Source organism: Melopsittacus undulatus, chromosome Z (assembly GCF_012275295.1).
Source record: "Melopsittacus undulatus isolate bMelUnd1 chromosome Z, bMelUnd1.mat.Z, whole genome shotgun sequence".
Classification (NCBI taxonomy): domain Eukaryota; kingdom Metazoa; phylum Chordata; class Aves; order Psittaciformes; family Psittaculidae; genus Melopsittacus; species Melopsittacus undulatus.
In genome coordinates this window covers 265,423-289,894 of record NC_047557.1, presented here as the reverse complement: position 1 = coordinate 289,894, position 24,472 = coordinate 265,423, and the positions used below count along the sequence as shown (strand labels likewise).

At 52.6% G+C, this 24,472-nt stretch overlaps 2 protein-coding genes across 2 annotated transcripts; one reads left to right on the top strand and one right to left on the bottom strand.

The window, feature by feature from the left end:
- Positions 1–3,180: 3,180 nt before the first annotated feature.
- LOC117437930 (sia-alpha-2,3-Gal-beta-1,4-GlcNAc-R:alpha 2,8-sialyltransferase-like) lies at positions 3,181–10,207 on the top strand. The gene is made up of 4 exons (XM_034072892.1): positions 3,181–3,365; positions 4,323–4,445; positions 7,726–8,283; positions 9,819–10,207. The coding sequence occupies exons 1-4, from the start codon at positions 3,196–3,198 to the stop codon at positions 10,099–10,101; spliced, it is 1,134 nt and encodes a 377-aa protein (XP_033928783.1). The 5' UTR covers positions 3,181–3,195; the 3' UTR covers positions 10,102–10,207.
- A 4,491-nt stretch (positions 10,208–14,698) lies between these two features.
- LOC117437905 (ferrochelatase, mitochondrial-like) lies at positions 14,699–24,362 on the bottom strand (the record flags this gene model as incomplete). The annotated part of the gene is made up of 8 exons (XM_034072646.1): positions 14,699–14,916; positions 15,837–15,896; positions 17,000–17,164; positions 18,045–18,152; positions 20,617–20,715; positions 21,216–21,322; positions 22,417–22,551; positions 24,182–24,362. Coding segments are annotated over 8 exons (990 nt in total), but the record flags the coding sequence as incomplete, so codon positions are not given.
- Positions 24,363–24,472: the final 110 nt, after the last annotated feature.

Here is a 24,472-nt window from a genome sequence, read left to right as displayed (position 1 = left end):
GGGATGCACTGGGGTAAATGGGGATGCACTGGGGTTAATGGGGGGGGTTAATGGGGGCACTGGGGTTAATGGGGCTGTATTGGGGTTAATGGGATGCACTGGGGTAAATGGGGGGTGCATTGGGGTTAATGGGGGGTGCAATGGGGTTAATGGGGGTGCATTGGGGTTAATGGGGTGCATTGGGGTTAATGGGGGTGAATTGGGGTTAATGGGGATGCAATGGGGTTAATGGGGGGTGCACTGGGATTAATGGGGATGCATTGGGGTTAATGGGGGTGCAATGGGGTTAATGGGGTGCACTGAGGTTAATGGGGGATGCATTGGGGTTAATGGGATGCACTGGGGTTAATGGGGGAGCATTGGGGTTAATGGGGTGCAATGGGGTTAATGGGATGCACTGGGGTTAATGGGATGCACTGGGGTTAATGGGGGGGGTTAATGAGGGGCACTGGGGTTAATGGGGGGGGCACTGGGATTAATGGGATGCACTGGGGTTAATGGGGGTGCATTGGGGTTAATGGGGTGCAATGGGGTTAATGGGGGAGCACTGGGGTTAATGGGGGGCACTGGGGTTAATGGGGGTGCACTGGGGTTAACGGGATGCACTGGGGTTAATGGGGGGGTGCACTGGGGTTAATGGGGGTGCATTGGGGTAAATGGGGATGCATTGGTGTTAATGGGGGTTAATGGGGGGGTGCATTGGGGTTAATGGGGATGCACTGGGGTTAATGGGGGTTAATGGGGGGGTGCATTGGGGTTAATGGGGATGCACTGGGCTTAATGGGGCTTAATGGGGGCGCACTGGGGTTAATGGGGGTTAATGGGGGGGTGCATTGGGGTTAATGGGAGTTAATGGGGAGGTGCATTGGGGTTAATAGGGATGCATTGGGGCTAATGGGGGGGTGCACTGCTTTTAATGGGGGTGCACTGGTGTTAATGGGGACGCACTGGGCGTAATGGGGGTTAATGGGGGGGTGCATTGGGGTTAATGGGGGGCACTGGGGTTAATGGGGATGCATTGGGGTTAATGGGGGTGCACTGGGGTTAATGGGGGTTAATGGGGGGATGCACTGTTTTAATGGGGTTGCACTGGTGTTAATGGGATGCATTGGGGTTAATGGCAGGGTGCATTGGGGTTAATGGGGGTGCAATGGGGTTAATAGAGGGACATTGGGGTTAATGGGGTGTGCATTGGGGTTAATGGGGATGCACTGCGGTTAATGGGAGTGTATTGGGGTTAATGGGATGCACTGGGGTTAATGGGGATGCATTTGGGTTAATGGGGGGGTGCACTGGGGTTAATGTGAATGCACTGGTGTTAATGGGGGTTAATGGGGGGTACACTGGTGTTAATGGGGATGCAATGGGGTTAATGGGGGGGATGCACTGGTGTTAATGGGGGTTAATGGGGGGTGCATTGGGGTTAATGGGGGTTAATGGGGGGTTCATTGGTGTTAATGGGGGTTAATGGGGGGGTGCACTGGTGTTAATGGGGATGCACTGGGGTTAATGGGGATGTGCATTGGGGTTAATGGGGGTTAATGGGGGGGTGCATTGATGTTAATGGGGGTTAATGGGGGGGGTGCATTGGTGTTAATGGGGGTTAATGGGGGGGTGCACTGGGGTTAATGGGGGTTAATGGGGGGGTGCACTGGTGTTAATGGGGGTTAATGGGGGGGTGCACTGGTGTTAATGGGGACGCACTGGCGTTAATGGGGGTTATTGGGGGTTGCATTGGGGTTAATGGGGATGCCATGGGGTTAATGGGGATGCATTGGGGTTAATGGGGGTGCATTGGGGTTAATGGGGGTTAATGGGGGGTGCATTGGGGTTAATGGGGGGGTGTACTGCTTTTAATGGGGGGGTGCATTGGGGTTAATGGGGTTAATGGGGGGTGCACTGGGGTTAATGGGGATGCTATAGGGTTAATGGTGGTTAATGGGAACGCACTGGTGTTAACGGGGGTTAATGGGGGGGTGCATTGGGGTTAATGGGGGTTAATGTGGGATGCATTGGGGTTAATAGGGTTAATGGGGGGGTGCACTGGTGTTAATGGGGTTAATGGGGCTGCAATAGGGTTAATGGTGGTTAACGGGCACGCACTGGTGTTAACGGGTCCGCGCACCTCTCCCCGCCTCCCATTGGCTACAATGGGGTTGGTGTCCCTCCCCCTCCATCGGGGGCCGTCCCCATCCCATCCCCCATCCCATTCCCATCCCATTCCCAGCAGCCATTTCCCATCCCTGCCTCCATCTTCTCTGCTTCCCATTGGAATCTCTCCCTATTCCCATATCCATCCCTATTCCCATCCCATTCCCATCCCTATTCCCGTTCCCATCCCTATTCCTATTCCCGTTCTCATTCCCATCCCCCTTCCCATTTCCATCCCTATTCCCATCCCCATCCCCCTCCCCATCCCATCCCCATCCTATTGCCCCCCCATTCCCATCCCTATTCCCATCCTATTCCCATTCCCGTTCTCATTCCCATCCCCCTTCCCATCCTCATCCCTATTCCCATCCCATTCCCATCCCCATCCTATTGCCCCCCCATTCCCATCCCTATTCCCATCCCCCTTCCCATCCCCATCCTATTCCCATCCCTATTCCCATCCCATTCCCCCCCCATCCCCACCCCATCCCTATTCCCATCCCCCTTCCCATTCCCATTCCCATCCCTGTCCCTATTCCCATCCTATTCCCAGCATCCATTTCCTTTCCCTTCCTCCATCTTCTCCGCTTCCCATCCCCATCCCCCCCCCATTCCCATCCCCCTTCCCATCCCTATTCCCATCCCTGTCCCTATTCCCATTCCCATCCCCATCCTATTCCCATCCCCATCCCCTTCCCATCCCTATTCCCATCCCTATCCCCCCCCATCCCCGTCCCCCCCTATTCCCATTCCCATCCCTATTCCCATTCCCATCCCCATCCCCCTCCCCATCCCATCCCCATCCCTATTCCCATCCCTATTCCCATCCCTATTCCCGTTGCATTCCCATTCCCACCCCATCCCTATTCCCATCCCATCCCCCCCCTATTCCCATCCTATTCCCATCCCCATCCCCCCCCATTCTCATCCCATCCCCCATCCCTATTCCCACCCCCATTCCCATCCCCCATTCCCGATCCCATTCCCCATTCCCGATCCCATTCCCGATCCCATTCCCGATCCCATTCCCGACCCCATATCCCGATGCCTGTGTGCAGGATGCTCCGCCTGGGCAGCGCTCTGGGGCTGCTGCTGCTCAGCCTGACCCTCCTCATCCTCTCCCTGCTCTCCTATGTGGCTCTGCGCAGGGACAACAGCCTCGGCCCCCCCCGGACCCCCCCGGGGCACATGTACATGTTCCAGGCGGGATTCAGGTCAGGAGACGACCCTATAACAGCTCATCCCATCCCCATCCATCACTATCGTCCCCCTATTCATCCCTATAGGGAACCGTGGTCCTACCCCCCCCTCCATTCATCCCTATGGGGATAACGGGAACCGTGGTCCTACCCCCCCCCCATCCATCTCCATTGGGAGACGTGGTCCTACCCCCCCCACTACCCCCCCCCTCCATTCATCCCTATGGGGGTAATGGGAGCACTGGTCCTACCCCCCCCCCTCCATTCATCCCTATGGGGGTAATGGGAGCTGTGGTCCTACCGCCCCCCCATCCATCCATCATCACTGGGACATGTGGTCCTACCCCCCCATCCTCATCCATCCCTATGGGGGTAATGGGAGACGTGGTCCTACCCCCCCCACTACCCCCCCCATCCATCCATCCCCATTGGGATAACGGGAGCTGTGGTCCTACCGCCCCCCCATCCATCCATCATCATTGGGAGATGTGGTCCTACCCCCCCCTCCATCCCCATCCATCCCTATGGGATAATGGGAACCGTGGTCCTACCCCCCCCATCCATGCATCCCTATGGGGGTATTGGGAGCTGTGGTCCTACCCCCCCCCCCCATTCCCATCCATCCCTATCATCCTTCCATCCATCCCTATTGGGGTAATGGGAGACGTGGTCCTACCCCCCCCATCCATCCCCATCCATCTCCATTGGGAACTGTGGTCCTACCCCCCCCTTCCATTCATCCCTATGGGGGTAATGGGAACCGTGGTCCTACCCCCCCCCCCTCCATCCCCATCCATCTCCATTGGGAACTGTGGTCCTACCCCCCCCTTCCATTCATCCCTATGGGGATAACGGGATCCATGCTCCTACCCCCCCCTCCATCCATCCCCATCCATCCCCATTGGGAACGGTGGGGGGGTTATCCCTGCTCCCATTGCTGTCCATGGTGCTGAAGCCTCTTCCCATTCCCAGATCCCAGTTCGCCCTCAAGTTCCTGGATCCTTCCTTTGTTCCCATCACCAATTCCCGAAGTCAGGAATTCCAGGACCAGCCTCCCAAGTGGGTCTTCAACCGGACAGCGTTCGACCAGCAGAGGTCAGTTCCCTATGGATCCCATTCCCATAGGATCCCATTCCCATAGGATCCCATTCCCTATGGATCCCATTCCCAATGGGTCCCATTCCCATAGGATCCCATTCCCAATGGATCCCATTCCCAATGAGTCCCATTCCCAATGGGTCCCATTCCCTATGGATCCCATTCCCAATCCCATTCCCAATGGGTCCCATTCCCAATGAATCCCATTCCCAAAGGATCCCATTCCCTATGGATCCCATTCCCAATAGGTCCCATTCCCATAGGATCCCATTCCCAAAGGATCCCATTCCCTATGGATCCCATTCCCATAGGATCCCATTCCCAATGGATCCCATTCCCATAGGATCCCATTCCCAAAGGATCCCATTCCCTATGGATCCCATTCCCAATGGGTCCCATTCCCAATGAATCCCATTCCCTATGGATCCCATTCCCTATGGGTCCCATTCCCAATGGATCCCATTCCCATAGGATCCCATTCCCTATGGATCCCATTCCCATAGGATCCCATTCCCTATGGATCCCATTCCCTATGGGTCCCATTCCCAATGGGTCCCATTCCCTATGGATCCCATTCCCAATGATCCCATTCCCTATGGATCCCATTCCCAATGGGTCCCATTCCCAATGGGTCCCATTCCCTATGGATCCCATTCCCAATGGGTCCCATTCCCAATGGGTCCCATTCCCAATGCGTCCCATTCCCAAAGGATCCCATTCCCTATGGATCCCATTCCCAATGGATCCCATTCCCTATGGATCCCATTCCCTATGGATCCCATTCCCAATGGGTCCCATTCCCAATGGATCCCATTCCCTATGGGTCCCATTCCCAATGGGTCCCATTCCCAATGATCCCATTCCCAATGGATCCCATTCCCAATGTGTCCCCATTCCCAATGGATCCCATTCCCAATGGATCCCATTCCCAAAGGATTCCCATTCCCATAGGATCCCATTCCCTATGGATCCCATTCCCAATAGGTCCCATTCCCAATAGGTCCCATTCCCAATCCCATTCCCAATGGATCCCATTCCCAATGGGAATTCCCATCCCAAGACCCCCCAACTTTCCCATCCCCATATTCCCTATGGGTTAAAGATGGGAATGGGGACATTGAATGGGAATGGGATGGAAAAGTGGGAATGAGCTCCTGCTTTTCCCATTAATCCCAACATTCCCAATGGGAATTCCCATCCCAACTTCCCCATTTCCCATCATTTAACCCTAAAATCGAGCAGAAAAGAGCTAGAATCCCAATTCCTTTTGGGATTAGACTAAAACTGGGATTGAATTCCCACTTTTCCCATTGATCCCAACATTCCCAATGGGAATTCCCATCCCAACATCCCATTTCCCCTCATTTAACCCTAAAATCGAGCAGAAAAGAGCTAGAATCTCGCTTCTTTTTGGGATCAGACCAAACCTGAGATGCTCCATCCAATCCTATGACGACATTCCCACTTTTCCCATGAATCCCAACATTCCCAATGGGAATTCCCATCCCAACTTCCCATTTCCCATCATTTAACCCTAAAATCCAGCAGAAAAGAGCCAGAATCTTGCTTCTTTTTGGGATCAGACCAAACCTGAGATGCTCCATTCAATCCTATGACGACATTCCCACTTTTCCCATGAATCCCAACATTCCCAATGGGAATTCCCATCCCAACTTCCATTTCCCATCATTTAACCCTAAAATCGAGTAGAAAAGAGCTAGAAACTCGCTTCTTTTTGGGATCATACAAAACCTGAGATGCTCCATATAATCCTATGACGACATTCCCACTTTTCCCATTGATCCCAACGTTCCCAATGGGAATTCCCATCCCAACATCCCATTTCCCATCATTTAACCCTAAAATCGAGCAGAAAAGAGCTAGAAACTCGCTTCTTTTTGGGATTACACCAAACCCAAGATGCTCCATATGATCCCATTATAACATTCCCGATTTTCCCATATTATTCCCATGTTTTTCCAGGCAGGACATCCTAAAACACGTCGACATCACCCGCAACTTCTCCCTTACTCGCTCCTCCGTCCGCGTGGGTCAGCTCCTCCACTTCACCTACTCCAGGATCACTCTTCCTTATGGGAATTCCCACTTTTCCCATGAATCCCAACATTCCCAATGGGAATTCCCATCCCAATTTCCTCATTCCCTATAGTTTAACCCTAAAATCGAGTAGAAAAGAGCTAGAATCGCGTTTCCTTTTGGGATGAGCCAAAAACAGGGAATTCTCTTCCACTTTTCCCATTAATCCCAACATTCCCAACATTCCCAATGGGAATTCCCATCCCAATCTTCCCATTTCCCATCATTTAACCCAAAAACCACCAAAATCGAGCAGAAATGAGCTAGAAACTCGCTTCTTTTTGGGATCCTACAATATCCGGGATGCCCCATATGATCCCATTATAACATTCCCATTTTTCCCACATTATTCCCATGTTTTTCCAGGCAGGACATCCTAAAACACGTCGACATCACCCGCAACTTCTCCCTTACTCGCTCCTCCGTCCGCGTGGGTCAGCTCCTCCACTTCACCTACTCCAGGATCCCACTTCCTTATGGGATTAGACCAAAACAGGGAATCAATTCCCACTTTTCCCATTAATCCCAAGTTCCCAACATTCCCAATGGGAATTCCCATCCCAACTTCCCATTTCCCATCATTTAACCCTAAAATCGAGCAGAAAAGAGCTAGAAACTCGCTTCTTTTTGGGATCATACAAAACTTAGGATGCTCCATATAATTCCAGGATGTAATTCCCGATTTTCCCATATTATTCCCATGTTTTTCCAGGCAGGACATCCTAAAACACGTCGACATCACCCGCAACTTCTCCCTTACTCGCTCCTCCGTCCGCGTGGGTCAGCTCCTCCACTTTGCCTACTCCAGGATCACTCTTCCTTATGGGAATTCCCACTTTTCCCATGAATCCCAACATTCCCAATGGGAATTCCCATCCCAACTTCCCATTTCCCATCATTTAACCCTAAAATCGAGTAGAAAAGAGCTAGAATCACATTTCCTTTTGGGAATAGACAAAAACAGGGAATTCTCTCCCACTTTTCCCAATGAATCCCAACATTCCCAACATTCCCAATGGGAATATCATCCCAATTTCCATTTCCCATCATTTAACCCTAAAATCGAGCAGGAACGAGCTAGAAACGTGCTTCTTTTTGGGATTAGACCAAACTTGAGATGCTCTATATAATTCCAGGATGTAATTCCCGATTTTCCCATATTATTCCCATCTTTTTCCAGGCAGGACATCCTCAAACACGTCGACATCACCCGCAACTTCTCCCTTACTCGTTCTTCAGTACATGTGGGTCAGCTCCTCCACTTCGCCTACTCCAGCCACAAATACGTCTACTCCGTCAGCTCCTCCTTCCTCTCCCTCCTTCCGGAACATTCCCCAATCCTGGAATCCCATCCCCCCACCTGCGCCGTGGTCGGGAACAGTGGGATCCTATTGGGAAGCGGTTGTGGGGCCGAGATCGATAGGGCCGACTTCGTGTTCCGCTGTAACTTCGCCCCTACGGATGGATTCCATAGGGATGTGGGGCGGAAAACCAACCTGACCACCTTTAATCCCAGTATCCTAGAGAAGGATTATAACAACCTATTGACCATACAGGACCGGAATAACTTCCTATTGAGCTTAAAGGGTCTGGATGGGGCCATCCTATGGATCCCAGCGTTCTTCTTCCATACGTCGGCCCCGGTGACTAGGACACTAGTGGATTTCTTTGTGGAGCATCGGGATAGGATCAAGGTCCGGTTGGCTTGGCCGGGGAATATCATACAGCATATTAATAGGTATGGGATTGGGATGGGATATGGGGTGGGATAATGGGATAATGGGATGGGGATAATGGGATAATGGGATTGGGGTGGGAATGGGATGGGAATGGGATGGGGATGGGATGGGAATGGGATGGGAATGGGGTTGGGATCAACATCAGGGCATGGATTTCTTTGTGGAGCATCGGGATAGGATCAGGGTCCGGTTGGCTTGGCCGGGGAATATCATACAGCATATTAATAGGTATGGGATATGGGGTGATGGGATATGGGGTGGGATATGGGGTGGGATAATGGGATAATGGGATTGGGGTGGGAATGGGATGGGGATGGGATGGGAATGGGGATGGGATGGGGATGGGATGGGAATGGGATGGGAATGGGATGGGGATGGGATGGGAATGGGAATGGGGATGGGATGGGGATGGGATGGGGATGGGATGGGGATGGGATGGGATGGGATGGGGATGGGATGGGAATGGGATGGGGATGGGATGGGGATGGGATGGGAATGGGATTCCCATAGGAATGCCATAAGGAAATGGGGATGGTTTCCCAATACATAGAGTTTAGGGTCTTGGAATCAAGGTCTGCATAGCAATAGGGATGGGATTGGGGTGGGATAATGGGATGGGAATGGGATTCCCAAAGGAATCAATCGATTCCCAAAGGAATTCCATAAGGAATTCCCAATCCATAGGTACCATTGAAGTCAATGTCCCCACATCCATCACCATAGCATCCCTATAGGGATCCCATCCCTTTCCCACCCCATAGACCCCCTATAACCCCCCCATCATCCCGACCCTATGCTGATCCCAATCCCAACCCCATTCCCTGTATCAGATCAATAGCTGCCCCCCATCACCATAGCATCCCTATAGGAATCCCATCCCATATACACCCCTATAACCCCCTATAACCCTAACCCATCCCGACCCTATACTGATCCCTATCCCAACCCTATCAATAGGTATGGGGTGGCCTTAAGCATCCCTATAGGGATCCCATCCCTTTCCCACCCCATAAACCCCCTATAACCCCCTATAACCCCCCCCATTATCCCGACCCTATACTGATCCCAATCCCAACCATAGCATCCCTATAGGAATCCCATCCCTTTCCCATCCCATATACATCCCATTAACCCCCTATAACCCCCCTATCACCCCGACCCTATACCGACCCCAATCCCACCCTATATCCCTCTATCCACAGGTACTGGCAAGCCAAGCAGCTCTCTCCCAACCCTATCAATAGCTATGGGGTGGCCTTAAGCATCCCTATAGGAATCCCATAAGGAATTCCCGATCCATAGGAACCATTGAGGTCAATGGCCCCACATCCATCCCTATAGGGATCCTATCCCATATACACCCCATAAACCCCCTATACCCCCCCATTACCCCGACCCTATACTGATCCCAATCCCAACCATAGCATCCCTATAGGAATCCCATCCCATATACATCCCATATACACCCCATAACCCCCCTATAACCCCGACCCTATACCGACCCCAATCCCACCCTATATCCCTCTATCCACAGGTACTGGCAAGCCAAGCAGCTCAACCCCAAGCGCCTGAGCACCGGGATCCTAATGTACACCTTGGCCTCGGCCCTATGCGACCGCATCCACCTTTATGGGTTCTGGCCCTTCCCATTCCACCCCCATTCCCGACGGGATCTGCCCTATCACTACTATGACAAGAGGGGCACCAAGTTCACCACCAAGTGGCAGGAATCCCATCAGCTCCCATTGGAATTCCAGCTGCTCTATAGGATCCATAGGGAAGGGTTGGCCAAGATGACCCTATCCCATTGCTCCTAATGGGGGCGGCATTCCCGGTATTCCCGTTATCCCATATCCCTTTGTTATCCCATATAGAGCATCCTTTGTATCCCATTGAGGGCGTTTGGCTTTGATCCCTATGGAATTCCAGCCCTTTCCCTATGGGATTCCATATAGGATCCATAGGGAAGGGTTGGCCAAGATGACCCTATCCCATTGCGCCTAATGGGGGCGGCATTCCCGGTATTCCCGTTATCCCATATCCCTTTGTTATCCCATATAGAGCATCCTTTGTATCCCATTGAGGGCGTTTGGCTTCGATCCCTATGGAATTCCAGCCCTTTCCCTATGGGATTCCATATAGGATCCATAGGGAAGGGTTGGCCAAGCTGACCCTATCCCAGTGCTCCTAATGGGGGCGGCATTCCCGGTATTCCCGTTATCCCATATCCCTTTGTTATCCCATATAGAGCATCCTTTGTATCCCATTGAGGGCGTTTGGCTTCGATCCCTATGGAATTCCAGCCCTTTCCCTATGGGATTCCATATAGGATCCATAGGGAAGGGTTGGCCAAGATGACCCTATCCCATTGCTCCTAATGGGGGCGGCATTCCCGGTATTCCCGTTATCCCATATCCCTTTGTTATCCCATATAGAGCATCCTTTGGATCCCATTGAGGGCGTTTGGCTTTGATCCCTATGGAATTCCAGCCCTTTTCCCTATGGGATTCCAGCTGCTCTATAGGATCCATAGGGAAGGGTTGGCCAAGATGACCCTATCCCATTGCTCCTAATGGGGGCGGCATTCCCGGTATTCCCGTTATCCCATATCCCTTTGTTATCCCATATAGAGCATCCTTTGTATCCCATTGAGGGCGTTTGGCTTCCATCCCTATGGAATTCCAGCCCTTTTCCCTATGGAATTCCAGCCCTTTCCCATTGGAATTCCAGCCCTTTCCCAATGGAATTCCAGCCTTTTCCCTATGGAATTCCAGCCTTTTCCCTATGGAATTCCAGCCCTTTTCCCTATGGAATTCCAGCCCTTTCCCAATGGAATTCCAGCCTTTTCCCAATGGAATTCCAGCCCTTTTCCCTATGGAATTCCAGCCCTTTCCCTATGGAATTCCAGCCTTTTCCCTATGGAATTCCAGCCCTGTTTTTCCTGGGATGAAGGGGTTGGGAATGTCGGGATGGGGGATGAGGGTTGGGATGGGGGATGAGGTTTGGGATGGGGGATGATTCCCATATTCCCAGGTTATCCCATTGAGTCCAGCCTGGAGGATACAGGCAACTGGGGTCCTATTGGATAGAATCCTTTGGGATGCATCCTTTGGGTACCATCCTTTGGGTACCACTCTTTGGGATGCATCCTATGGGATGCATCCATTAGGAAGCATCCATTGGGAGCATCCTTTAGGAAGCATCCTTTGGGATACATCCATTGGGAAGCATCCTTTAGGAAGCATCCTTTGGGATACATCCATTGGGAAGCATCCTATAGGAATCCCTTAGGAAGCATCCTTTGGGTACCACTCTTTGGATAGCATCCATTGGGAAGCATCCTTTAGGAATCCTTTAGGAAGCATCCTATGGGATACATCCTTTGGGAAGCATCCATTGGGTACCACTCTTTGGATAGCATCCTATGGGAAGCATCCTTTAGGAAGCATCCTTTGGGTACCACTCTATGGATAGCATCCTTTAGGAATCCTTTGGGATGCATCCTTTGGGTACCACTCTTTGGGATGCATCCTATAGGAAGCATCCTTTAGGAAGCATCCTTTGGGATGCATCCATTGGGAAGCATCCTTTAGGAATCCTTTAGGAAGCATCCTTTGGGAATCATCCTTTAGGATGCATCCTATGGGTACCACTCTTTGGGTACCATCCTTTAGGAAGCATCCATTGGGAAGCATCCTTTGGGATACATCCTATAGGAAGCATCCTTTGGGAATCCCTTAGGAAGCATCCTTTGGGTACCACTCTTTGGGTACCATCCTTTGGGAAGCATCCTATAGGAAGCATCCTTTAGGATGCATCCATTGGGTACCACTCTTTGGGATGCATCCTTTAGGAATCCTTTAGGAAGCATCCTTTGGGATACATCCTTTGGGATACATCCTTTGGGTCTCATCCTTTGGGAAGCATCCTTTGGGTACCACTCTTTGGGTACCACTCTTTGTATAGCATCCTTTGGGATACATCCTATAGGAAGCATCCTTTGGGAAGCATCATTTAGGAAGCATCCATTGGGATACATCCTTTAGGAAGCATCCTTTAGGAATCCTATAGGAAGCATCCTATGGGAAGCATCCTTTGGGAAGCATCCTTTGGGAAGCATCCTTTGGGAAGCATCCTTTGGGAAGCATCCTATAGGAATCCCTTAGGAAGCATCCTTTGGGATGCATCCATTGGGTACCACTCTTTGGATAGCATCCTATAGGAAGCATCCTTTAGGAATCCTTTAGGATGCATCCATTGGGATACATCCTTTAGGAATCCTATGGGATCCTATAGGATCCATGCCTCAGGAACTCCACTTCTCCCAGCAGGAACATCCCTTATCCCATTGGATTCCCATTGCCAGGCCTGGATATGGGACGAGCAGCAGGACAAGGACCATGGATGTGCTCCCAGCTCCATCCCTATGGAAGGCCATGGAATTCCCACCGGGATCAACGGGATCCGGAGCTCCCTGGGCTGGGAATGGGACAAATCCCATATGGAATGTGCTGGGATACAATAAAGGGTTTCTTGTGCTTTGGGATGTGATTCCCATAGGGAATAATGGGGTTTGAATGGGGGAGGGGGGGGGGAGGATGTCACATCCCTATTCCCATCCCATTCCCACCCCTATTCCCATCCCTATTCCCATCCCTATTCCCATCCCTATTCCCATCCCATTCCCATCCCTACTCCCACCCCTATTCCCATCCCTATTCCCACCCCTATTCCCATCCCATTCCCATCCCTATTCCCATCCCTATTCCCATCCCTATTCCCATCCCATTCCCATCCCATTCCCATCCCTATTCCCATCCCTATTCCCATCCCTATTCCCACCCCTATTCCCATCCCTATTCCCACCCCTATTCCCATCCCTATTCCCATCCCTATTCCCACCCCTATTCCCATCCCATTCCCATCCCTATTCCCACCCCTATTCCCATCCCATTCCCATCCCTATTCCCATCCCATTCCCATCCCTATTCCCATCCCTATTCCCACCCCTATTCCCATCCCTATTCCCATCCCTATTCCCATCCCATTCCCATCCCTATTCCCATCCCTATTCCCACCCCTATTCCCATCCCTATTCCCATCCCCATTCCCATCCCTATTCCCACCCCTATTCCCACCCCTATTCCCATCCCTATTCCCACCCCTATTCCCACCCCTATTCCCATCCCTATTCCCATCCCTATTCCCACCCCTATTCCCATCCCTATTCCCATCCCATTCCCATCCCTATTCCCATCCCTATTCCCACCCCTATTCCCATCCCTATTCCCATCCCATTCCCATCCCATTCCCATCCCTATTCCCACCCCTATTCCCACCCCTATTCCCATCCCTATTCCCATCCCAATCCCACCCCTATTCCCATCCCTATTCCCATCCCTATTCCCATCCCATTCCCATCCCTATTCCCATCCCATTCCCATCCCATTCCCATCCCTATTCCCACCCCTATTCCCATCCCTATTCCCATCCCTATTCCCATCCCTATTCCCACCCCTATTCCCATCCCTATTCCCACCCCTATTCCCATCCCTATTCCCATCCCATTCCCATCCCTATTCCCATCCCATTCCCATCCCATTCCCATCCCTATTCCCACCCCTATTCCCATCCCTATTCCCACCCCTATTCCCACCCCTATTCCCATCCCTATTCCCATCCCTATTCCCACCCCTATTCCCATCCCTATTCCCATCCCATTCCCATCCCTATTCCCATCCCTATTCCCACCCCTATTCCCATCCCTATTCCCATCCCATTCCCATCCCATTCCCATCCCTATTCCCACCCCTATTCCCACCCCTATTCCCATCCCTATTCCCATCCCAATCCCACCCCTATTCCCATCCCTATTCCCATCCCTATTCCCATCCCATTCCCATCCCTATTCCCATCCCATTCCCATCCCATTCCCATCCCTATTCCCATTTCTATTCCCATCCCTATTCCCATCCCTATTCCCATCCCTATTCCCATCCCATTCCCATCCCTATTCCCATCCCATTCCCATCCCTATTCCCACCCCTATTCCCACCCCTATTCCCATCCCTATTCCCACCCCTATTCCCATCCCATTCCCATCCCATTCCCACCCCTATTCCCATCCCATTCCCTATATCCCATCCCCTATATCCCATATCCCAAAGGAAAACCCATAGGATCCAACCAGCTTCGGAAGCATCTTTATTCCCTGGAAGCCCCATTCCTATGGGACGGACCCCATAGGATCCCACTGATCCCATAGGATCCCAGTGTTCCCATAGGATCCCACTCTTCCCATAGGATCCCACTGTTCCCATAGGATCCCAGTGTTCCCATAGGATCCCACTGTTCCCATAGGATCCCAGTGTTCCCATAGGATCCCACTGTTCCCATAGGATCCCACTGTTCCCATAGGATCCCACTGATCCCATAGGATCCCAGTGTTCCCATAGGATCCCACTGATCCCATAGGATCCCATAGGGTCCCTATAGGATCATGGGGCCTGGCTCCGGAAGAAGGCTCTGGTCTCCTTGCATATGGGGTTGACGCACATAGGGCAGCATAGGGGGAACTGACGGGAATGGGATTCCCGACATTCCAGGTGGGATCGAACCAGCTGGGCCAGGGCCTGGTAATGGGAATGGGAATGGATCCTATATCCCATCCCCTATATCCTATATCCCATTCCCTATATCCCATTCCCTATATCCCATTCCCATCCCATTCCCTTCCCATCCCATTCCCTATATCCCATTCCCTACATCCCATTCCCTATATCCCATTCCCTTCCCATCCCATTCCCTATATCCCATTCCCTATATCCCATTCCCTACATCCCATTCCCTATATCCCATTCCCTATATCCCATTCCCTTCCCATCCCATTCCCTATATCCCATTCCCTATATCCCATAACCCCTTCCCATCCCATTCCCTATATCCCATTCCCTACATCCCATTCCCTATATCCCATTCCCTATATCCCATCCCCTATATCCCATTCCCTATATCCCATTCCCTTTGCATCCCATTCCCTATATCCCATTCCCTTCCCATCCCATTCCCTATATCCCATTCCCTATATCCCATTCCCCATATTCATAGTATAGGGATACTACGAGGCTGGGAATAGGGGATGGGAATGGGAAGAGTCAATGGGATTCCAGAGGTTGGGAATAGGGGATGGGAATGGGAAGAGTCAATGGGAATAGGGGATGGGAATGGGAAGAGTCAATGGGATTCCAGAGGTTGGGAATAGGGGATGGGAATGGGAAGAGTCAATGGGAATAGGGGATGGGAATGGGAAGAGTCAATGGGATTCCAGAGGTTGGGAATAGGGGATGGGAATGGGAAGAGTCAATGGGAATAGGGGATGGGAATGGGAAGGGTCAATGGGAATAGGGGATGGGAATGGGAAGGGTCAATGGGATTCCAGAGGTTGGGAATAGGGGATGGGAATGGGAAGAGTCAATGGGAATAGGGGATGGGAATGGGAAGGGTCAATGGGATTCCAGAGGTTGGGAATAGGGGATGGGAATGGGGTCGGTACCTGGGAGAACAGGGGGCTGCCATTGAGGGAGGCTGCGCGGCGCAGGCGGTCCAGGCCACACTGGGGGTGAAATGGGTAAACTGGGATGAACTGGGATGGACTGGGATGAACTGGGAGGGAATGGGATAAACTGGGATGGACTGGGATAGAATGGGATGGATATGGGATGGAACTGGGATGGGATATGGGGTAAAATAGGGATAAAATGGGATAAAACCATGGATACTATAGGGATACTATAGGGATACTATAGGGATACTATAGGGATGCTATAGGGATACTATAGGGATACTATAGGGATACTATAGGGATACTATAGGGATACTATAGGGATACCATCCGGATACTATAGGGATACTATAGGGATACTATAGGGATACTATAGGGATACTATAGGGATACCATAGGGATACTATAGGGATACTATAGGGATACTATAGGGATACCATAGGGATGCTATAGGGATACTATAGAGATACTATAGGGATGCTATAGAGATACTATAAGGATACCATAGGGACCCCATAGGGATACTATAGGGATACTATAGGGACACCATAGGGATACTATAGGGACCCCATAGGGATACTATAGGGATATTATAGGGATACCATAGGGACACCATAGGGATACCATAGGGATACTATAGGGATACTATAGGGATTCTATAGGGACCCAATAGGGGCACCATAGGGATACAATAGGGATACTATAGGGACACCATAGGGACACCATAGAGACACCATAGGGACACTATAGAGACACCATAGGGATACTATAGGGATACTATAGAGATACTATAGGGATACTATAGGAATACCATAGGGACCCCATAGGGATACTATAGTGATACTATAGGGATACTATAGGGATACCATAGGGATACTATAGGGATACTATAGTGATACTATAGGGATACTATAGGGACCCCATAGGGATACTATAGGGATACCATACGGATACTATAGGGATGCTATTGGGATACTATAGGAATACCATAGGGACCCCATAGGGACACCATAGGGATACTATAGGGATACTATAGGGACACCATAGGGACACCATAGGGACACCATAGGGATACTATAGGGATACTATAGGGATACTATATGGACCCCATAGGACACCCCATCCCCATAGGACCCCATAGGTTCCCCTCTCACCTCCTTGGCCAAGTTCTGCCCATACTCAATGTCCAGCTCATAGAGGGTCTCAATGTGGTCACTGGTGAAGGCAACTGGGACCAGTAGCAGGTGCCGGTGACCAGACTGGGCCAGGCCCCTGATGGCAGCTGCGGTGCCAGGGCCCAGCCAGGGCATGGGGCCGACCTATAGGGCAATGGGGAGATATGGGGCTGGGTATGGGGCTATGGGGCTATGGGGCTATGGGGTTATGGGGCTATGGGGCTATGGGGCTGTGGGGCTATGGGGCTATGGGGCTATGGGGTTATGGGGATATGGGGATATGGGGCTATGGGGCTATGGGGCTATGGGGCTATGGGGCTATGGGGGCTATGGGGCTATGGGGTTATGGGGTTATGGGGCTATGGGGCTATGGGGCTATGGGGCTATGGGGGTATGGGGCTATGGGGCTATGGGGATATGGGGCTGTGGGGCTATGGGGCTATGGGGTATAGGGGCTATGGGGCTATGGCGCTATGGGGCTATGGGGCTATGGGGCTATGGGGTATAGGGGCTATAGGGCTATGGGGCTATGGGGCTATGGGGCTATGGGGCTATGGGGCTATGGGGATATGGGGCAGGGCTTTGGGGCTATGGGGCTATGGGGTTATGGGGTTATGGGGCTATGGGGGCTATGGGGTTATGGGGGTTATAGGGGATATGGGGCTATGGGGCTATGGGGCAGGGGCCAAAAGGAGAGAGGTGCCATAACCAGTACTGTTCCCAAACCCAAGCCCATAACCAGCCCCATAACCAGCCCCATAGCTGCCCCATGGCTGCCCCATGGCTGCCCCATACCTGCCCCATAACCAGCCCCATAGCTGCCCCATAGCTGCCCCATAACCAGCCCCATAGCTGCCCCATAGCTGCCCCATAACCAGCCCCATAGCTGCCCCATAGCTGCCCCAGAGCTGCCCCATAGCTGCCCCATAGACACCCCATAGCTGCCCCATAGCTGCCCCATAGCTGCCCCATAGACACCCCATAGACACCCCATAGCTGCCCCATAGCTGCCCCATAGCTGTACCTTGCTCTGCCACACCAGCCTATAGGGGTTGCTGTACTTGAGCTTCTCCATCACCCCCTGGACTGTGGCCCCAACCTCTTGGGGGTAGGGATCCCCCCTGTTCACTGCCTGCAATGGGATGTGGGGCAGCCCCATAGACACTTATGGGGTGAGACCCATAGACACTTATGGGGCAGCCCCATAGACACTTATGGGGTGAGACCCATAGAGACATATGGGGTGAGACCCATAGAGACATATGGGGTGAGACCCATAGAGACATGTGGGGTGAGACCCATAGACACTTATGGGGCAGCCCCATAGACACTTATGGGGCAGCCCCATAGAGACATGTGGGGTGAGACCCATAGACACTTATGGGGTGAGACCCATAGACACTTATGGGGCAGCCCCATAGGGACATGTGGGGCAGCCCCATAGATACATGTGGGGCAGCCCCATAGATAGAGACATGTGGGGTGAGACCCATAGAGACATATGGGGTGAGACCCATAGACACTTATGGGGCAGCCCCATAGATAGACACTTATGGGGCGAGACCCATAGACACTTATGGGGTGAGACCCATAGATAGAGACATGTGGGGTAGCCCCATAGACATGTGGGGCAGCCCCATAGACATGTGGGGCAGCCCCATAGAGACATGTGGGGTGAGACCCATAGAGACATATGGGGTGTGGGGCAGCCCCATAGATAGAGACATGTGGGGCTGCCCCATAGACACTTATGGGGCAGCCCCATAGATAGAGACATGTGGGGCAGCCCCATAGAGACACATATATAGAATGTGGGGCGATCGCTATGGGGCAGCCCCATAAGTACTCACACACATATGAGATGTGGGGTGAGCCCTATAGGGCAGCCCCATAGATACACATATATGGGATGTAGGGCGAGCGTTATGGGGCAGCCCCATAGATACACACATGGGATGTGGAGTGAGCCCCATAGGGCAGCCCCATAGATACACACATATGGGGTGTGGGGTGAGCCCCATAGATACATATGGGGTGAGACCCATAGAGACATATGGGGTGAGACCCATAGATACATATGGGGCAGCCCCATAGACACTTATGGGGTGAGACCCATAGAGACATATGGGGTGAGACCCATAGACACTTATGGGGTGAGACCCATAGACACTTATGGGGCAGCCCCATAGAGACACATATATAGGGTGTGGGGTGATCGCTATGGGGCAGCCCCATAGATACATATGGGGTGAGACCCATAGATACATATGGGGCAGCCCCATAGATACATATGGGTTGTGGGGTGATCGCTATGGGGCAGCCCCATAGATACACACACATATATAGGATGTGGGTGAGCCCCATAGATACACACATATATAGGATGTGGGGCGAGCGCTATGGGGCAGCCCCATAGATACACATATATGGGGCCAGCCCCATAGGGCAGCCCCATAGATACACATATATGGGGTGTGGGGCCAGCCCTATGGGGCAGCCCCATAGATACACACAAACACATATAGGATGTGGGGTGAGCCCCATAGATACACATATAGGATGTGGGGTGAGCCCCATAGATACACACATATGGGATGTGGAATGAGCCCTATGGGGCAGCCCCATACATACACACATATGGGGTGTGGGGCAGCTCCATAGATACATATGGGGTGTGGGGTGAGCCCCATAGATACATATGGGGTGTGGGGTGAGCCCCATAGATACATATGGGGTGTGGGGCAGCCCCATAGATACATATGGGGTGAGACCCATAGAGACATATGGGATGTGGGGCAGCCCCATAGACACATATGGGGTGAGCCCCATAGAGACATATGGGGTGTGGGGTGAGCGCCATAGATACATATGGGGTGTGGGGTCAGCCCCATAGATACATATGGGGTGAGCCCCATAGATACATATGGGGCAGCCCCATAGATACACATATAGGATATGGGGTGTTCGCTATGGGGCAGCCCCATAGATCCCCATATAGGCTATGGGGCAGTCGCTATGGGGCAGCCCCATAGATACCCATATATAGGCTATGGGGTGTTCGCTATGGGGCAGCCCCATAGATCCCCATATAGGCTATGGGGCAGTCGCTATGGGGCAGCCCCATAGATCCCCATATATGGGCTATGGGGCGGTCGCTATGGGGCAGCCCCATAGATCCCCATATAGGCTATGGGGCAGTCGCTATGGGGCAGCCCCATAGATACCCATATATAGGCTATGGGGCAGTCGCTATGGGGCAGCCCCATAGATACCCATATATGGGCTATGGGGCAGTCGCTATGGGGCAGCCCCATAGATACACATATATAGGATGTGGGGCAGCCCCATAGATACCCATATATGGGCTATGGGGCAGTCGCTATGGGGCAGCCCCATAGATCCCCATATATGGGCTATGGGGTGTTCGCTATGGGGCAGCCCCATATATCCCCATATATAGGCTATGGGGCAGTCGCTATGGGGCAGCCCCATAGATCCCCATATATAGGCTATGGGGCAGTCGCTATGGGGCAGCCCCATAGATACCCATATGGGCTATGGGGCAGTCGCTATGGGGCAGCCCCATAAGTACTCACAGCCATAGGCAGTGAATGGGCCGAGAACAGGATGACGACATCGTCCCTTGTATCCAATGGGAACTGCTCCAGTTCCTTGCGGATGTGGTCACTGAAGCACTGGGGGATACAGGAACATACTGGTTTATACTGGTTTATACTGGTTTATACTGGTTTATACTGGTTTATACTGGGAGCACTGGGAGGGTCATACTGGTTATACTGGGAGCACTGGGATGGGTCATACTGGTTATACTGGGAGCACTGGGATGGGTCATACTGGGGATACTGGGAGCACTGGGATGAGTCATACTGGTTATACTGGGAGCACTGGGATGGGTCATACTGGGGATACTGGGAGCACTGGGAGGGTCATACTGGGGATACTGGGAGCACTGGGATGGGTCATACTGGTTATACTGGGAGCACTGGGAGGGGTCATAATGGGGATACTGGGAGCACTGGGAGGGTCATACTGGGAGCACTGGGAGGGTCATACTGGTTATACTGGGAGCACTGGGAGGGTCATACTGGTTATACTGGGAGCACTGGGATGGGTCATACTGGGTATACTGGGAGCACTGGGATGGGCTCCCAGTGCTCCCAGTGCTCCCAGTTACCTGCAGCAATAGGGGATGTGTTGGCCAGCGGTCAATGATGCTCCACTTCATCCTGGGCTGGATCCCATTGTCCCTATAGTACCTATAGATGGCGTTGAGGCTGCTGCCTATGGGGCAGAGGTTAGGGGTCAGCCCCATAGATCCCACTTATGGGGCAGCCCCATAGATCCCACTTATGGGGCAGAGGTTATGGGGCAGCCCCATAGATCCCACTTATGGGGCAGCCCCATAGATCCCACTTATGGGGCAGAGGTTATGGGGTCAGCCCCATAGATCCCACTTATGGGGCAGAGGTTATGGGTCAGCCCCATAGATCCCACTTATGGGGCAGCCCCATAGATCCCACTTATGGGGCAGAGGTTATGGGTCAGCCCCATAGATCCCACTTATGGGGCAGAGGTTATGGGTCAGCCCCATAGATCCCACTTATGGGGCAGCCCCATAGATCCCACTTATGGGGCAGCCCCATAGATCCCACTTATGGGGCAGAGGTTATGGGTCAGCAACATAGATCCCACTTGGTTATGGGTCAGCCCCATAGATCCCACTTATGGGTCACCCCATAGATCCCACTTATGGGGCAGCCCCATAGATCCCACTTATGGGGCAGAGGTTAGGGGTCAGCCCCATAGATCCCACTTATATGGCAGCCCCATAGATCCCACTTATGGGTCAGCCCCATAGATCCCACTTATGGGGCAGAGGTTATGGGTCAGCCCCATAGATCCCACTTACTTATGGGGCAGAGGTTATGGGTCAGCCCCATAGATCCCACTTATGGGGCAGAGGTTAGGGGTCAGCCCCATAGATCCCACTTATGGGGCAGGGGTTATGGCTCAGCCCCATAGATCCCACTTATGGGTCAGCCCCATAGATCCCACTTATGGGGCAGCCCCATAGATCCCACTTATGGGGCAGAGCTTATGGGGCAGCCCCATAGATCCCACTTATGGGGCAGCCCCATAGATCCCACTTATGGGGCAGCCCCATAGATCCCACTTATGGGGCAGCCCCATAGATCCCACTTACTTATGGGGCAGAGGTTATGGGTCAGCCCCATAGATCCCACTTATGGGGCGGAGCTTAGGGGTCAGCCCCATAGATCCCACTTAGGGGTCAGCCCCATAGATCCCACTTATGGGGCAGAGGTTATGGGTCAGCCCCATAGATCCCACTTATGGGGCAGCCCCATAGATCTCACCAGTAGTGGAGCAGCTGTACTGGGGATACTGGGAGAAGGCAATGGCGCGTTCGATGCCGTCCTGCTCCATGGCCCCTATGGCCTCCTCGGTTAGGGGGTGGGCATAGCGGAAGCCTATATAGTACTTATGGGGCGCTATGGGGCAGAGAACACAATGGGGGTCAATGGGTTATGGGGCTGGTTATGGGGCTGGTCATTGTCTTCTTTAGTATCCCATAGCCCCATAGCCCTATAGCTGCATAGCCCCATAGCCCCCATAGCCCCATAGCCCCATAGCCCCATAGCCCCATAGCCCTGCCCCATAACCCCATAGCCCCATAGCCCCCATAACCCCATAGCCCCATAGCCCCATAGCCCCATAGCCCCATAGCCCCCATAGCCCCATAGCCCCATAGCCCCATAGCCCCATAGCCCCATAGCCCCATAACCCCATAGCCCCATAGCCCCATAGCCCCCATAGCCCCATAGCCCCATAATCCCATAGCCCCATAGCCCTATAGCCCTGCCAATACTGTGGGTTATGGGGTGCTATGGGGCAGGGTTAGGGGGTGTACCCCAGGACCCCCAAGTGATGCATCCCCTATAGGAGCCCCATAAGTGCCCCAGCCCCATAGCAGGATGAGGCCCCCAAGGTGTTATCTAGGGCAGGGCCCCATAGGAGCTGGGCCCCATAGGGTGTTATCTGTGGGGCCCAGTGTGGGGCTGAGCCCCATAGATGCTCCCACCCCATAGCTGGGCCCTGTTATCAGCCAGCCCCATAATGGGGCCTCCTGCCCCATATCTTGTGGGGCAGGCAACGGTTATGGGGCCTGGTCCCTGCTGCTGGGGCTGGACCCATAGAATAGGGGTAAAGAGGCATCTATAGGGCAGGGGGACATAGGGACCTATAGGGCAGGGGGTAAAGCGGGACCTATAGGGTAGGGGGGTAAAGAGGGACCTATAGGGCAGGGGGGTAAAGAGGGATCTATAGGGCAGGGGGTAAAGAGGGACCTATAGGGCAGGGGGACAGAGGGACCTATAGGGCAGGGGGTAAAGAGGGACCTATAGGGCTGGGATGCAGGCAGGGGTATAGGGGTACAGGCAGAGGTATAGGCAGAGGTACATGGTACAGGTACAGTCAGAGGCACAGGTACAGTCATAGGTAGAGGTACAGTGAGAGCTACAGTCAGAGCTACAGTCAGAGGTACAGGCAGAGGTACAGGTACAGTCAGAGGTGCATGATACAGGCAGAGGTACAGGGGTATAGAGCTACAGTCATAGGTACAGGAGTACAGAGGTACAGAGGTACAGGTACAATCATAGCTACAGTCAGAGGTATAGGAGTATTGAGGTACATGATACAGCTACAGTCAGAGCTACAGTCATAGGTACAGCTATAGGTACAGGCAGAGGTACAGGAGTACAGAGGTACAGGTACAGTCAGAGGCACAGGTACAGGTACATGGTACATGTTACAGCTACAGTCAGAGCTACAGTCATAGGTACAGGAGTACAGAGGTACATGGTACAGGTACAGTCATAGGCACAGGTTACAGCCACAGTCAGCTACAGTCATAGGCACAGCTACAGTCAGAGCTATAGTCAGAGGCACAGCTACAGCCATAGGTAAAGGTACAGTAAGAGCTACAGTCACAGGTACAGTCAGAGCTACAGTCATAGCTATAGGAGTACACAGGTACATGATACAGCTACAGTCACAGTCACAGCTACAGCTACAGTCATAGGCACAGGTTACACCCATAGTCAGCTACAGTCAGCCAGTTACCGCTCTGAGGACACATCCTGTCCAGCAGCTCCACCACAGCCTCTCCCTGCACCTCAGTCCAATGGCGGATGGGGGAGCCCCCCCCGATGCGCTGGTACTGCTGCTGCACCCTGGCGCTGCGCAGCCGGGACAGGCAGCGGGACAGACACCTATGGGGTAGGACCCATAGGGACACATTGGACCCATAGAGACACATTGGACCCATAGAGACACATTGGAGCCCATAGAGACACATTGGACCCATAGACACACATTGGACCCATAGAGACACATTGGACCCATAGAGACACA